The sequence below is a fragment of the Lepisma saccharinum genome, chromosome 5, assembly GCF_977018435.1.
Source record: "Lepisma saccharinum chromosome 5, izLepSacc3.1, whole genome shotgun sequence".
Lineage (NCBI taxonomy): Eukaryota > Metazoa > Arthropoda > Insecta > Zygentoma > Lepismatidae > Lepisma > Lepisma saccharinum.
Window position 1 is genome coordinate 22,413,694 of NC_139233.1, and position 17,534 is coordinate 22,431,227.

General features: G+C 39.6%; 1 protein-coding gene across 2 annotated transcripts in view; it reads right to left on the bottom strand.

Moving 5' to 3' along the window:
• The window catches only part of LOC145987711 (puratrophin-1-like), a 984,553-nt gene that overhangs the window by 672,326 nt on the left and 294,693 nt on the right, over positions 1-17,534 (bottom strand). For both annotated transcript variants that reach the window (XM_083122282.1, XM_083122283.1), the window contains exon 2: positions 4,157-4,708. In XM_083122282.1, coding sequence (XP_082978408.1) covers positions 4,157-4,708 — 552 coding nt within the window. The remainder of the gene's footprint in view (positions 1-4,156; positions 4,709-17,534) is intronic.

The window sequence follows — 17,534 nt, forward strand, 5'->3', positions numbered from 1 at the left end:
TTGTTCTGTAATTCCAAGTAAAAACTTCCAGCGACAAAGTTGTGGAGAAAATAATGAAATTATTTTTTATAACCACTCAAAGGTTCCCAGAAATATTACTTCCATGCATTTGGAGTTTCTTTTTAACCCGAACCGCGCGCGAAGTAAGAAGACGTTGTCTGGCCATCTTGAGCTGACTCACCGCAGCATTCCGGCTAATCACCACCAAGTTTTCGAGATGTTATTTTATTTCCATTCAGTAAAAATATTAACTTCATGCAGTTTGTTATAATAGAATTACTTAAATTTAATAATTGACAATTATTTCCAATGCTGCTGTTGTGAGCAACATTAGTGCTGTCGCAAATACACGTTGTTTTTGTTTACATTACTGTCGACATTAATACTGAAATGAAGAGCACCTTTCAGTTTCCAACGTACACATAAATTCATAGACACCATATTAACCTTTGAAAGGCTTTCCAACACGTGACAAAATATGGAGCTTCAAGATAGAAATATGACATCCCTTGCTTGAGTCATTCACGTCTTATCATTTGTTTGTTTGGGTTTCAACTTGAATCTAACCCATGTGCCACGTTCCCCCTTACTTGAGTGAGAGATCTGCTTTGGTCTGTTTAGACTTTTTCCCTCTCTCGAAAAAGTGTTTTCAGTTGTGTGAGCGCTCAGTGATTTTTACTTTTTTAAGTGATTTCTGAAGTGTCATATTCGTGCATTACACTCGCGTGTGTAGTGATCGCAATGGATCATAGTAAAAAGGATAACTGGAACGTTCACAGTATAATATTAATATTAATAATTACATATAATTATCATTATATATATACAAAATATGTAACACCTTCATTGTGAAGGAAGGTCATCATTTCCCGGCGACATGAGCTAGCGCTGTATTGGCAACACTGTGCGGTTTCTCCATAAGCGCCGTTGTGTCTTCTGAACGTGAAAACGACTCTAGCTGATTTCCATCCACGATATGGCAACGTTTACGCTGCAGTGTTGCCTAATCTCTCAATGTCACAACTGGGTGGGCGAGGAATTCAGAAAGTGATAGACAGAAACAGAGAAAGAAAGAAATGTAAATAGAAGAAAGAAAGAAAAAGGAAAGAAATGAAATAGAGAAAAGGAATAAAAGAGAAGCAGTGAAAAAAGAAAGTAAGAAACACGATAGAAGAAAAAGAAGGAAAGAGAATAATAAAAGGGCAGAGAGGAAAGAAGGAAATTAAAGGAAACAGGGTAAAAGGGAAATAAGAGGAAGATATAGAGAAGCAGAAAAAAAGAATACAGAGAACAAGGATTAACAGAAGAGGCATTGAAAGAAAGCAAGAAACAAATTGAAAAAATAGAGAATAAAGGATAGTATATAGGAAATAAAAAGAGGAACAGAAAAGATAGAAAAGAAGCAGAGGAAGAAAGAAAATAAAAAGAGCAAGGATAAGAAAGAGAAGTAGTGAAATTAAAAAGTAAGACAGAGAATGGAATAAATACATGGAAAGAGAATGAAAGGACACAGAATACGGAAGAACAAAATAATGAACTAAAAAGAAACAGGAAGAAAAATGAAAGGAAGAGAAGCAGAGAAAGAGACAGAATGTAATAAAAAGGACAGAGAGAACCATCTAAACTATTTTCTCCAGCCTTGAGAACAACAACAAAACTCTTGTCGATGTCACTAGCAAGTAGATCAATTTCATTCTGATATCCCCAAGCAATATAAATTATTTGTTTTTATCACGCACATTACAGGGTGCAGAACGAGACCATACATTGCTGTAAAGCACTGAACAAATCCAGTTGCAAGCATACCACGTGGCAACAGCGCAAATTATACCGGCCGCCTACTTTTGTGTTCCCGAGTATAGGCGACGTACTAGTAATTAATACTTTGTTTTCACGGGAATTGTAATGAAATTCACTATACAAATGTCCTCCTGATGGAAGAAACTGTGCTTTGTATGTACTGAATTCATCATATGGAGCTATGTGTGTGTGTATGCGTGCATGTGTGTGTGTACATATGTAACGTAACATTGCATGCATGTAAGGGAATGTAGAAGCAGGGCCTCTGGAGGTTATGTGATCAACACCACGATCTGGCCGCTTACAACGTGGGATAGAACCCAACTTTTTAGTGAAGAGGCATCTTCCTTGTCACTTTGTCACCTGTTAAAATAGATAATGGCAGTTGAAGTTAGTTTTATCCTGAATCCAGGGGTGAATATAGAACAGTGTGGGACTTAAATAACACTAGAACCAGAACTCATGAAAATGGCGTAAGCTTCTATAATCTGGCACTTCCATGGGCTTGTTCAGAAACGAAAGCTCCATCCCGTGGATCAAGAAGACACTTAGTTGCGGGAAATATGTGCTCGCAGCCTGGCAACAAGATCGCGTGGTATGTCTTTTGCCAAGTTGATACTTCTTCATCGAAAATGGCGTTCCCCGAGTTTCCAAGGTAACGGGCATGGAGGGGGCGGGAGTGGCAAAACCCCCAGACGAAACACCTTTCAAGAACTTGTAAGTGGTGAAAGTTCGTGTCACGAGTTAAAAATAGATAATTTGGAAATTCTAAATTGGAAGATACTCAGAAATTGGAGCAGAGATGAAATTTCCTCGCTTACTCCACTTTGGGTTTAATCTATTTTGGTCTCATTCCTTCATGGTTGGTCGTCTAGCATTTAATATGCATTTCGTTCAGTTTTTGTTCTTCTTCAGTATTACTATTTTCGTGCTGTAATGGAAAGATGTGTCGAATGTGTGTCTGAATGATGAAATACAGGTTCTCTGAACAATTAAATAGAATTGTGAATAACGAAATACATGGATTGTAAAAAAAATTACAAATCGGTATTTTTTTGGACTGTGGACAATTGGAAGTCGGGACTGTGGACAATTGGAAATCGGGACTATGGACAATTGGAAATCGGGACTATGGACAATTGGAAACCGGGACTGTGATTAATTGAAAATGGGGACTGTGATTAATTTGAAATCGGGAGTGTGGGAAATTGGAAATCGGGTGTGGACAATTGGAAATCGGGACTGTGGACAATTGTAAATCGGGACTGTGAACAATTGCAATTCGGGACTGTGAACAATTGCAATTCGGGACTGTGAACAATTGCAATACGGGGCTGTGATCAATTGCAATTCGGGACTGTGATCAATTGCAATTCGGGACTGTGAACAATTGCAGTTCGGGACTGTGAACAACTGCAATTCGGGACTGTGATCAATTACAATTCTGGACTATGAACAATTGCAATTCGGGACTGTGGACAACTGCAATTCGGGACTGAGGACAATTGCAATTCGGAACTATGAATAAATACAAATCTGGACTATGAATAATAATAAAAAACAATATTCAACACAATCAAATAGAAGTATGAAGAATGAAATATTGGGAATTTGAAAAATGAAATATAAATGATTCTGTGCCACCTGCGTGGCTGATGATGTTGGGTAGTCGACTCATGATATCGCCACGCAAGGTTTCATGTTCGAGTCAAGACGTCCGAGGATGGATGTTCCTTGGTGAGTTTAGTGCAATTCGCCCTCATTTGGCGATTAGGGAAAAAATATCCTGACTAAGGTTGAGCCGATACCACTGTAAACCGATGCTTCAAAATTGGAATAATTAACACCTGTTGATATATAGATTAATATTAGTGTGTAGTTATTCCACTCAAATTGTATGCATCGATTTTCCAATATTTTTACTTTAAAATATTCAAGTATTACATCAGATTATTAAATTACATGTTATGTTATTACAAAATTAATTTGCTTTACACAAAACTGGTACAGAATAAAAAGAAACCAAATATTGCATAATTTCTAGGATAAGTAGATTTCATGAAAGTGTCATGTAGCATTTTAACGGATCCTGTGAAAGACGAAAATGCCAGACAAAATCGGCCGGTATTGGTAAATAAATGCCAACCGATATTTTCCAAATGCCGATACCACTGGTATCCGTATCGGTTCAGCCCTAATCCTAACCTATTAAATATTGGAGTTCCGTATAATCCAATACTTGGATTCTTAACATTACGTTAATATTAACAAAACTTAAAATTACATTATTACATCCTGAAAATAAAATAAAAAAAACACATATGATTGTAGTGAAGAGCAATATTCGATCACTTACCTCTTTGGTGTTTCTGAATGGAGCTACGTTGACGACTTTCGGCTGCAGCTCGTCGCTCGACCCCGGGGGAGCGACAATCTCCGCCACCGCGACGACCTGCGTCCCACCCTCGTTACGCGAGTCGTAAACGAAGCTCGGATTCTCCCGCGTGTAGCCGGAAGTCTCTTCCGGCGCCGCTTCGACTTCCGGTTTCGCAGCATCGGCCTTGACGGGCCCGTCTCGCGCGATGTCGTCGACGTACCACGCGGTCTTCCCCTCGGATCTCGGCTCGGACTTGCCTTCCGGGCGTGGAGCGTCAGGGTTCGAACCCGGGTCCGCCTGATGCGCAGCGGCCTTTCCCTCGCTGGTCATGGAGGCTAGTGCCGCGTCCTTGCATTTCTTGAAGTAGCTGGCCACGCGTTTCTTGGTGGACTGCTTCTCCCCGTCTCTCCTGGCCGACATGTCTTCCACGTGTACGTCTTGCTCTTCCTCCGAAAGCACAATTTCCGCATCACCTTTCGACTCTGGCCGGGTCGAAAGGCCATTCTCAATGGCTGGTCGAGATGGGTTCACCTGAAAAGAGTAAAATAAGATCAAAAATATTTTTATAAACCTATAACAAGCAGGTATCTAGAAATACCGCTTGTCTAAAAATTATATATACAACTTTATTTCCCTGTAGAATGAAAACTAAATTATGTCTTCTCTGCGACAGGAAAAAGTAGCTGGCAACTGTGAAAATTTGGCAACATTGCGCTACTTTGGGACTCCCGCGAGTGGTGGCGCTAGTGGGCTCAATAAAAAGAAATGGCGTATGCGCAGGAAAAAAGCTGCGTGTGTCTTGCGCTTGTGAAGCGAAAGTTTAGAACAGTGTATCACCGAGTACCTCCTCCAACACTCATATCCGAGAACGAATTAACTCAGCCTTCGTTCGTCTAAACTGAACATTCTGCAACTGGACTAGCGTCTATATATCCTACGAGCAACGAACGGTGCTCATGTGGAGACATACTGTGTTGCACAAAACTTTAACTTCTGGTTTCAGGCATAAAAGTTATTTGTTCTGTATTGTCGTTTCATTTTGAAAGCAACCTGAAAATGAACACTTCATTTGTAGACACCCTGTACACTTTGGGAGGGGTCCGAACGTATATTCTAGGCTAGGTAGGTTATGTGCAAAGCCTGAAGCCCAGGGACTAACATACAGAAGAACAATCGATTAGAAATTGCGATAAAAAATGTTCATTTCGATAAGGTGATGGTCTTTCTGGAGTTGGAAACCTGATTTCTTAGAAGTTTGCAACCTTGTCATGGCAAAGTAAAGCCAAGAACGATGAAAATGGGTGTGTCTAACCAACTTATATACGACGTTTATGTCAAAGTAGAGCCTTATTGCGTCTTGAAGTGACTAATGTTACATGTGCGTTTACAAAGGATAGTTATTAAAACTCTCATCATTTAGAAAGTCTGTTGGTTAGTTACGTTGTAGTCAAGTGTTTTCTTGGCGAATTCACACTGGTATTTACAAAAGCATGCATCAGGGAGATCTTTACAGAAGCACGAATGAAGGACAAGAAATTTTTTTTCATTTCTACAAGAGCATCAAGAATAAGGAAAATTTTTCACATCTAATGAAGTACACGTAACATTTACACCTCTACAAAAGGAATAATGTAGGAGAAGGGAAATTGTTCATCTCTACAAAAACAGGAATGAAAAACAATGCTCCTAGTTAATATTTTTCGTTATGCATAATACTACGGAGTCAAAACAATGATAGAAGATTGAGAAAATTAGTTATTTGGGAGTACGTATTTGTAATTTATAATAAATGAACATAAAGACACAGATTGTAATAATATTATGCAAGACAATTGCAATTGTTTTAGGTAACTAAACATATAGAGATAAAATGCACTAAGATTGATAATAATGTAACAAAGAGGGTACTAGAAATTGCCGTACGTCAAATTAAATTGTATGGTGCTTACAATCCACAATACAATAAGTATTTCACCAAATTAAACATTACAAGGAACATTACCAATAGAGGAAACTACATAAACGCTGGTATTGCAGAAGTTTCAACACATCAAATTTTATCATGTGATCGATGTTTTTGTTGCAGACTAAATGCTAGCTTTCTATTTTCTGAAGTATAACTTCTGTTATCAAGATGTTAAGAAATTTGCATGACAAGTGATCTCTATCGGTAAAAAGAATTACTAGTTTCACTTGGTAGTTCACAAACTGAATATACTGGATGCAGAAGTGTGGTGCAATATTTCAAACACCACCACCGCAGAGAAAGTTGCAACGCTGCCCAAAGACATCCGAATGAAAGAGTACATCGGTTAACCATGATAAAACGTCTACACTCTCTGAACAGCAGGAACAAATGCCGGTTTCCCCACCCCTTTTCCTTATCTCCCCTTCCGATTATTCATTCTGAAAAACCTGTTTCCACTGCGACTATCCAGCTGGCTAATTTTCTTTCCAATGGTATTAAATCATTCACAGAAGTGCAAGTGCACAATATAACCAGTACCGTTTGCAACCCTTGGATTTGCAAGAAAGGTTTTAAAGGGGAGGAGCTTTGTTCATAAATAGATCACAGATGGCGCAGAGAATATTATTCACACTTAACACATAAAAAGAGCAATTTTTTTACGGTGTAGGACATCACGTTAACAAACTTAAATAGTATTAAAGAAAGTTAACTAGAAAACTTGTAATCTGGCTGCATATTTTACATAGCTTACGCCAAGACTTCCGACTAATCCTACAAGCTCCGAATACTCTTCATGTAGGGCGGGCTATGAGAAGGGGTTTCCCAAAAAGAATGTACAAATATTTGATAAACTTTATCCAAGTTTCGTTATGAAATGAAACGCGGAGTCTTTTCATAACGAAACTTGGATTAAGTTTATCAAATATTTGTACATTCTGGATCATAAACCTTGCTCGGAAAAGGTTTATGATCCAGAATTTACAAATATTTGATAAATTTAATCCAAGTTTCGTTATATAAAGACTCCGCGTTTCACAATGAACCAGTCAATTATTCTTCACCGTCACTATAATGTCAAGAATCCTTCGGAGTCGATGATTCGTTGCTTGAATAGACATTCCAGGAAGCAGAGTAGGGTGTACAGTAAGTCAACTGCCATGATCCGAGAGACCATGCTCTGCCCGCATGCTCTGCCCGCACAGAAACAATAATAATGCATGTGAATGTTCTGGCAATACCCCGTATTTGTGGCTTCAAGAACGGTCGATATATACGTGAAATTATTTGTCTCACAAATAGTCTAGGTGCTGGAAACAATCTGTCGGGAGATTTTAAAAAAATGGGCACATGTCTTGTTTGGCGTCCATTTTTTGTAGAAATGGCTGCCATCTTGGATTTTCCCCAAATTGCCAATTATAAAACATTATTGTGGAATATATCAGTGTTACTAATCATTTCCATTTTTTGAATAGTCTGATGATATAACCAGAGGTATACTTAGGAGCTGGTGAAACAGGAGGCCCAAAGGTCATCCCAGAAATCCGTCTATAGTTATGTGAGTAAGATTCTGAGTTTTTTCAAGATGTGTGAAATAAGCAGTATGAGTAATTTTTAGACAAATCATGCAATGGGCACTATGTAGATCTAGAAAAATAAAAGTACCATTCTTGGGCTACTACGTTCAACCTCATCATACACGGCCATGTATAGAAGTCGTTAATTTGATTTGATATGTCATTTAGCGTCAATTTTCTTCCATTTTTGGTTAATCGCAACAACGAGGATGAGCGATGATATGATGGAATTGATGGAGGTACACTCGCAAAGAACACCCGGATCTGGGTTCGAACCTGTCCCCCTGACGTCATAGTGTGCTGTGCAAACCACTCTGCCACGGAGGTCGGCAGAAGTTAAGACAATCAACATTTTCAAATAACAATTTTCTGTTTGATGCTCATTTCGATGTTAAAAACTTCGGAAAACCCAGTCTTTCTGAATACGCGTACATGGAACCACATAGTAGTCTCAAAATTAGCACTAATGGATTTTATTAGTTTAACTATACGAGTTATGTATAAATAATCGTATAGATGTCCGCTTGGTATGTCTCAAGAAGGGGGACAAAGTTTCGAACGAGATCGAGAATATCGGACACTACATCTGGACCTCGTCTCGGTGTTACAATGATTTGCCTCGCTCTCGGTCTCGGGACCTCCCAGATGGCGCAGTAGGAACGTCGCAGCCTTGTAATCAAAGGGCTCCGGGATCGATACCCGGTGGAGGCCAGTGGCGGATGCAGTAGTTACAGTTGGGATGATCGACTTCAGTCGAGTATCTCCTTCACCGGTAATCAATTCTAACCTACACTTTGCACTGTTGCATGTAAACAAGATATAGTACTGTAAACAGGAACCAAGCTGATTTCCATGTACTACAGTTTAGCGTATAGTTTTGCAAAAATAGGGATCCAGGGCTGGAATGGATGGTTAGTATTGTCATAATACCACGGTAAAGTGAAGAATAAGTCGACTGGTTGATTGAGTTGGTTTTTTAAGTCCACTTTATGTACAGTACGGCTAATTGGGACTGGACCTACAGTTTAAAATGGGATCCGAACCATTATTTGCCTCCACCGAGTATCAAGCCCGGGACCCCTGGAGGATAAGTCGAGGAGTAAAGTGAATAAACGAAGACATAAACCAATTCTCTCAAGGGGTCTCGGGTTCGATTAATTTTTCAGGCTTAATGCATAGTGGTTCGGTTCAAAATTTTAACTGTAGGGTGAATTCCGATCAGCCTAACACGGAGACTTTAATACAATTTTTTTTTTAAAAAAAAAAGTTGTTGAGCCTGTTGAACTTTATGATAAAAGACAGAATATTTGAGTCTTAAGAAGTATTAGGGATAATAATAGATCCAAAAGCGTGGCATTTGGGAGGGGGCATCGCCCCTATTGCCCTCCCCGTGTATCCGCGCCTGGTGGACGCACATAGTGTTTCATAACCAGAAACCGGATTTTAAAGAGAGAAAAGAATTACTCTAAAAAGGACAGAAAAAAGGGAAAATTATTGTCAAAAAAGGAAATGAAAAAGGACTATAGTTTATTTTTGCACTCCACTAAAAAATATTATTTTAAATTAAAGCACAACACGTAAAAAATGCAAGAAATTTAATGTATCCCGTATTAATGGTGTATATTGCACTTTCATTTAAAATAATATGTTTAGTGGAGTGCAAAAATAAACAATTGTCTTTGTTCATTTCCTTTTTTTGAAGGTAAAACACAGCGAATAAACTTCTTTGAAACAACTTACAGTTTTCCATAGCTTGCTGCCACCTGTACTTGGCTTCGCCATTTCACCGACACTGAAAACTGTCCTCACTGTCACACAGTAAAGTTAAAACTTCTAAAAAAACTTCAATAAAAGTATAACTTTCCAACCTCCACCAAATAAGACAATTCTTGAATGTTTTGTTTAGGAAAAATACAGTACAAAATATTGATATCTTGTCAATAAAGGGACCTACCAATGTTTTTTTTTATTATTTTTTTTTAAAAAAAAGGAAAAAAAGGAATGTAGGCTGAAAACCTAGTCAATAAAGGGACCAAAAAGGAAAATGTATTTTAAAAAGATGGGAAAGGGAAATCAAAACCAATAATCTTGTTGGTGGAAGATAATTATCAGCGCTGTTGTTACTTATTCCATGAACCGTGTTGAAAAATAAAAAAGGAATTCCCTTTAAAATCCGACCTCTATTCATAATCCACTTTAAACTGCAGGTTCAGTTCCGATTAGCCTATTTGTGTATAAACTGAAACTCGTTCTCTGTGTCTAAAGACCTCGTTATTGTCTCGATTTCTTGCAAGGCCGTCGAGGTCTCCTATCATCCCTTTAAATACGCAAACCAGGGCAAATGCACGGAGCACTTAGGCCTGAAACCATGGTCCCAAGAAGGGCCACTTCCCATAAACGATGCGCGCATTCCTTGGGAATTCCTAAAGTCCAGTAATTTCTTAAAGCTGGAACCGCAAGAGGAGAAATTTAGGGCACTCCACCATGCCAAAGGAAAGGTCATGAAATATTAACGCTAGAAGTTGGGGTTCCAGCGGGGCTCTGGAGAAGGCATTCCAGGAAGATCCCGGCATGGGAAGACCTGGCAGGCTTCCAGTGGTACGTCAGAAATCAATAACACCAGCCGTGGTCCTACCTCCACGGGAAGAGGTTAAAGTAAATAAAGAAAAAAGTGCGAGCTATTTTTTTTTTGCCTCGGGATAATTTTTTCTCATATTGCATCTCAGAGGTCGTGTTACGGGAGAACCATGGTTCATAGAAACATAAATTGGCTTCTTCCAAAGCTGAAAAAAGGGGGGGGGGGTCCTCTCGTTCCCCATCAAAGACGAGTAAGACTTGAAATTCTCAACGGAAAAGATTTTTAAAGTTACTTCCCTTTTTTGTTCTCTTAACTTAATCGCGACGACGAGAATGGATGATGGATTCGTCGTATCAATCCATAAGATTATATTTTATTTAAATCCTCTCTGAATGCTTCATGTTGACCAGGGCATTCACTTATTTATCTCTGTTGTCTCAACCTCTGTGGTATGTAAATTATGCACAGTGCAGTGCTTTGCAAACTTCCTGATATATTCAGGATATAGGAAGTTCCATCAGCCTATGGAGTCAGCTGTTTGCAATAGAGGCAATAAAAATCACGATTCGGCTTGGAGGAAGGTCTCCATGGCCTGGATGTTATAGAGGTGAGACAGACTGAGAAGGGACTGACTTTTGATTTGGATTGAGGAGAGAGAAGAGCTGAGAGAAAGGAGTTGAGGGAAAGTGAGGCGAGTCCTGGTCAACCTGCAACGAAGCCTAGAGAGGACTTAGTTGATTTCCTTCTTCGAATTTATCTTCACTCTTCAGATAGACAGGTAATTATATTAACCCAGCCATGATTCAGGTTCAAAGGTTCATAAAATCCAATGAGTGACCATTGTATTTTCTAATTGTTAAGCTGTTTAGTTTCAGTTGTGCCTTTCGCACTGCCAAGCGTTTAACTTGTCATGTTAATGACAAGTGCTCTCATCATCGAGGATGAAGGATGAATAAGTTACATCACCCATTGATTAATTGGTTAACGTTCTTGGTAAGATCCCACGAACATCAGAGTTCGTTACGTGGTGGAGGTGCGGTGAAATTGATGAAAGATTAATCACAGATGAACATCCACACGGGATTCGAACCCGGAACCTCCAACTGTGAAAGGTTCTCAGGACGTATGTATAAGAAGGTCCCACAGTAAGGTAAATTTGGCTTGGGTAAATGTTTCCAATATATCAAGTCTCGGGCTTCCCCGATGGCGTAGTGGTAACGTCGTCGGCTTGTAATCAAGAGGTTTCATACCTGGTGGAGGCACATTGCACAGTGGTTTAGATCCCACTCGAAAATGTAAGTCCAGTCCCGATTAGCCTATCTATGCATAAAGTGGACTTAAAACATCAATTAAATTCATATCAAATCTCGCGAGGAAGGTTACTTTGTTCTCGTCTCTGAGTTTGCAAACGCCATTCCCGTTCTCGGTTGTGAAGGTAACTTAGTCTTAATTAGGATTTTTCTGTCACTTTTGAGCTCACCACGATAGTTCAACAAATGGAGATAGAATGCTTTCACTTCACTTCGACACGTCTACTTGTCTGAATAAGTCGTACAGTGGAAGTACTTCCATTTAGGCGAAGGTTCAATGTATGTTAGGTTATATAATTGATTAGCATTTTAAGCAAAGAAAAACTCTCTCGCAAGACACGTCTCATCTTGATTTTACAGGTCTCTAACTCTCAACATACTTCATGGGGTTTGGACTTGTTCCCTTTTTAGATTTCTTAAATTTCGTTCTGTGGCTCCATCTCGTATCGGTTTTCGAGACAATGCTTACATTGCACATTATTTTGTCATTAAAGATACTATAATTTGCAAGTTTTGTACGTAAATATATACACGCCTGTAGGGCAGTTTGTGGAAACTTCTGTTATAATTGCACTGTTATAGCTGATTTAAATACCACCCACCAGCGACATTGATAAATAAACTTCCAACAATATAGTTGCATTGTCAAAATGTTTACTGATAAGCTTTCTGCCTCACAGAAAGCATACAATAATTAGTTGATTGTGAGAATGGAGGGGAAGGCGATTGTTAGCAGCAAATATGTTACTGTGACATTGTTGTTATTATTATACATGTTGTATCACTGTATTATATTAGTTTTTAATTTCGAGCGTTCAGTAAAGAAAATAACCTATTTCCACAAATATAGGTAAGTTTTAGACCAATATTGAGGAAGGGGGATGCGATTCGGGGATAAACTCAGCGAGTTCAATATTTCGAATAATCTCTACTTTTAATAATTTTGTCCTGGAAAAAGAAAAATGCCGCTTATTTTCTCTCTTATTGAAATATCTGTCTTTAATTCTCTTTGATAAAGCAGCTCATTAGGGTGTGCTTGGCACACCCGGCACACCCCGTAGCTACGCCTATGCTTCAGAGACCGGCATATATCTCACTTAACTAAACAGTGTGCCTGTGGAATATATTCACGTTTTTGTAAAGACCTCAATGGCTTTCAATAAGGTTCTTGCCATGGACGCTACTACCCTCACGGAAAATCAGTGTCAAACTAAAATGATAAATTTCGCGCATATAATTTCATTTCATTCACAATAATAATATACAGGGTGTCTCATAAGTAATAGTGCAAACTGACACAGGTGAAAGTACACGATAATAAACATGGGTCTGCAAACGAGCCGTTTTCGACATTGATTACAAGCCGCCACTGACTTCATTGTTTGTAAACGTCGTCCTAATTGGTAAAATGCTAATAATGTGTGCGAATGCGTGGTTAGAAGTCGTCACTGATAGCATTTGATAAACACCTTCCGAGAGATGGCGTTGTAATCGTACTGTGGGAGTCACGTCAGTTGTGCTGTAGTGCGTAGTGAAAATGGAACCTTACAGCAACGAAGAGTACATTTTACCAACTAGTACAACGTTTACAAACAATGAAGTCAGTGGCGGCTTGTAACCACACATTCGCAATTATCTCGAAAACGGCACGTTTGCAGACCCATGTTTACTGAGACTTTTTGGCTTTTATTATCGTGTACTTTCACCTATGTTAGTTTGCGCTATTACTTTTGAGACACCCTGTATGTTAATTATTGTAAGACCGTTGCACGAATGTGACTTCAAAGTGAAGTCTTCTGTGACTAGGGAAAGGCTCTTATGGGGGAAATATGTCTCATTTGCCAACCTGGAAAAAATATCTTTCTTGACCCTCCCAAGAAGAAAAAAAAAATCAGGAGATCCATGATTGTTGCTAGCTACCCCAAAATAATCCGTAACTGCGCATGCATGCAGGTTGGCACGCATTTAAGAATTTCACAATATCGGAATTATTTTGTAAACATTTCCGTACAACAGACGAACATCCCCAGCGTGTAGAGGACAACAAGACTAACGCTTTGCTAGTTGACGCCTCGTTCCGAAGCTACGAATACTAAAAACCTACATTTTCCTTTCATGTTAGTATGCAGCCATGCGGTACAGATTCTCTTTCAAGGAGATTAGCAGTCTTGCCCAGTGTTATTAGCCAATAATAATAACGATTAGTATTTCCCATGTTCTTATCTGTTATTGGGTCTAGTTAAGACCAGCGTAGCCTACAAATGCCATACTAGCGTTGCTAATCGCACTTTTCTGTTGCACATGCTAGAAGACCAGTGGGGGGGGGAGAAAGATTACACACATATTTATAATGTGATTAAATATAAAATAAATAACTACATGTTTAAAATACATTATTATTAAATACATTGAAAGGAATTAACTTGTTACCTTTAAGTGTGTCAGTATGAAGTAGCAAACTCCTTTACTAACAGCTTAAATATGTCAATAAATTACAAAAATATGTAGTTTAAATAGTTTTATTATGTAATAGTTGAAATAAAATAGTTTCTGTTTAGTCGTTGCTTTCTTTTAATACGAAGGTCGGTCAAAAAGTAACGCACACTCCACTGTAGCTCGGGAATGGTAAGGACTAGGGAAATGAAATTTTGTAGGTAAAAGCATTGGTCCTTTGGTCCTATGGAAATGTCACTTAATGTATGATCCATGTGCGTCACTGCACTGCAGCCATCTTTGTTTCCATGACACCAATGCACGTTCGTAAAACTCTTGAGGTGGGTCTTTACACCACTTTTTCACACACGCAATGAGCTCGTCGTCATCTCCAAATTGTTTCCCACGCAGATGAGCCTTCAGCTGTCCAAACAAATATAAATCCATTGACGCTAGTTCAGGACTGTATGGGGGTTGTGGCACCACTGTCCATCTCAGTTGGCCAATATTCTGAACTGTCATGAGTGCAGCATGCGTTATCGTGGTGCGTTATCTGTCCTCTTTGTTCGTAAGCTACGCTGCAGTTTGTCCAAAGACGAAGAATAACGTTCCTTGTTAATGGTTGTTCCACGTTCGAGAAAGTCTATGCAAATCACTCCACTGTGATCCCAAAAGAATGTCGCCATCAATTTGTTGTGTGACCTGGCAAGTCTTTCGCCTCGGAGATTCGGAATGCCTCCATTCCGTAGACTGCCTTTTGCTCTCCGGATCGTAATGAAACGGCCAGGTTTCTTCACATGTGATGACGCCATGAAAGCATTGTGGACAATCCCCGGAGAAACTCTGCAGAAGATGATCACAGGTGGTGTAAAGCCCAACCTACCAAAGACAATCTTACCATTCCCGAGCAACAGTGGATTGTGCGTTACTTTTTGACCGACCTTTGTATAAGCAATTAGATTTCTTATATATGTTTGTCTTGCATTCTTGTTTTACTTTTATTGTGCACATATTGCCATTAAAATGATATCTTGAAAGAAATAGTGTTTGTTTCCGATTTTATCTTTAGTAAAGTGCATTTGAAGTCAAAACTAATTGCATGTATTTTGTTGTAAGAAAACTCTCGCCCCGCTGAATTTTTTGGTGGGGGATATTTGATGCCAATCTTGCCTTCTCGCGTAAAGAGATGATAATTATGTATAAAAAGAAAGGAAGGAAGGATAATCATTGAAAATCGGGAAGAGAAAAAGTTAGTAATATAAAATATGTCATTACTCCCAGACGGTTAGCAAGCAGTGCAGTCATGAAATATTCATGGAATGCTTGTCAGATTGCCGAGTTGGATTTACTGAGGAGGAGAAGCAGGAAATGGAGGGGTAGGAAGCACCTGCATAACTGGGGATTGTTATGTGGAAAGAAGGGAGAATAAAGAGGAACGAGAGAGGTAAACAAACAGGGGGCATTCGTCATAGGTGATTCAGAAATGGAGAGAAGTTGGTGTAGGGGGTATAGGGGATGAGCTCCAGAGTTCTGAGGAGATCCACATTTGTTGCTGAGACGGGTAATAATCCTTACTTTCATGTCAAATATGTGCCGGTCCAATCTTGACGATGGAAAATGCATTTGAGTGTGCGAGTCTTAAAGTTCTTTTAAAGTTGTATTTTCACCTCTCGCAGCTGAGGCTATGGAGGCTCCTAAGAATTCATGTTGCCAACTCCTAAGAATTCAGGATGCCAACTCCTAAGACTTCAGGTTGCCAACTCCTAAGACTTCAGGTAGCCTACTCCTAAGAATTCAGGTTGCCAACTCCTAAGAATTCAGGTTGCCAACTCCTAAGAAGTCAGGTTGCCAAGTCCTAAGAATTCAGGTTGCCAAGTCCTAAGACTTCAGGTTGCCTACTCCTAAGAATTCAGGTTGCCAACTCCTAAGACTTCAGGTTGCCAACTCCTAAGAATTCAGGTTGCCAACTCCTAAGACTTCAGGTTGCCAACTCCTAAGACTTCAGGTTGCCAACTCCTAAGACTTCAGGTTGCCAACTCCTATAACTTCAGGTTGCCAACTCCTAAGAATTCAGGTTGCCTACTTCAGAATCGCCATTATCTTATTTTTTCAAATCAGCTTAATTCACACAGTTTCTAAGAGATTTCTCTTCAGTATTTTACTTTCTAGGTTTCAGGCTTCGCAGATATCCTAGCTAGCCTGGAATATACGCTCCTGGTAGGTACGATACGCTCGCACCCTGGAGGAAAAGAATACTTCCAACCAGCGGCGGCTCAAGGGGGAAAGCCGCCGTGCCATGGCACTACCCTCAGAAGAAATGCATACATAGCCCAAGTATTGTTAAATTAATACATTGATAGTTTACAGACAAGGAGATTCGAATCTTGCAATCGGTCAAGCTGACGTGACGACCGCCCCAACCACAGACTAGATATGAACAGCCCCAACCTCCTCACTGCATCGCCAGCTGTTTCGTACCCTCGGCGAGGCAGCGGTCCGCGCCACCCAAGAGCTGGCCTAATCAAGTTGAAACACGTGAGAAGTCTCAGCGAGTAACATTTCCACCATGAGCCGGGAAGAAGGTGGCAGGGGGTAGTGTTAGCCAATGGGGTTAGCCCATAAGACACCAGCCGTGCCCGTTTTCGCTTTGGCACAGCGAGGGAACTCTTGCAGTGTTGACACAGTTGCCATCTTCAGAGATAAGTCGCTAAATATGACGGATTTGTAATACCCGTTGGGGAAGTAATTCTTGAAAATGGTACTATCTACTTTTCTGCCAACTTTTTGGAGAAACGAACCTAGTATTTTTCCAAAGTTAAATGAACATTTTGATAATAGATAAATGCGCCTAGAGGGCCATCCAAACTTTTTAAAACTATAAAAGTAAAAAATCTGATCATAATGCGAGTTTCCTTTGGCATTTCGACAATTTCTTTTTACATCAAATGTCTAGAATATTTTCAACATCCAGTTGGAATACGTGTGCATGGGGGAGGAGAAGGTGAGAAGATTTGTTTTCCCTTCCTCTTGTAATTGTGTTTTTAGTGAAGTGTCCTGTAGTGTATAAAGTTAGGTTAGTGAGTGAAGATGAATCGTATTAGTGTGTTATTACTTAAACCCACATTGTTTTCCACGTTACCAAACGAGGATAAACATCTTGGCCAGTGGGGCAACTTCAAGGAGGGAGCGGGGGCATTGCGGAGTTTTTTTTTTTTGTTTTTTTTCGATTTCTTGATCACGTTGGCACTACCCATCATACTTGGCGCCGGCCGCCACTGCTTCCAACGTTCCAATGAAATACAGCCACTCTTTGATGTATCCAGCCAAGGGCGCCCGCAGGCGGGACACTTGCCCCCTCCTGAGGTTTCTAGAAAGAGTTGATGTAATTAGAATGGTGAAATTGTACCGATAATTTATAACAAAGTATATTGTTTTCTGTGACTTACAGGTCGTAAGTTACAGCAGCTATTATTATTATTTTGAGGTACTATGA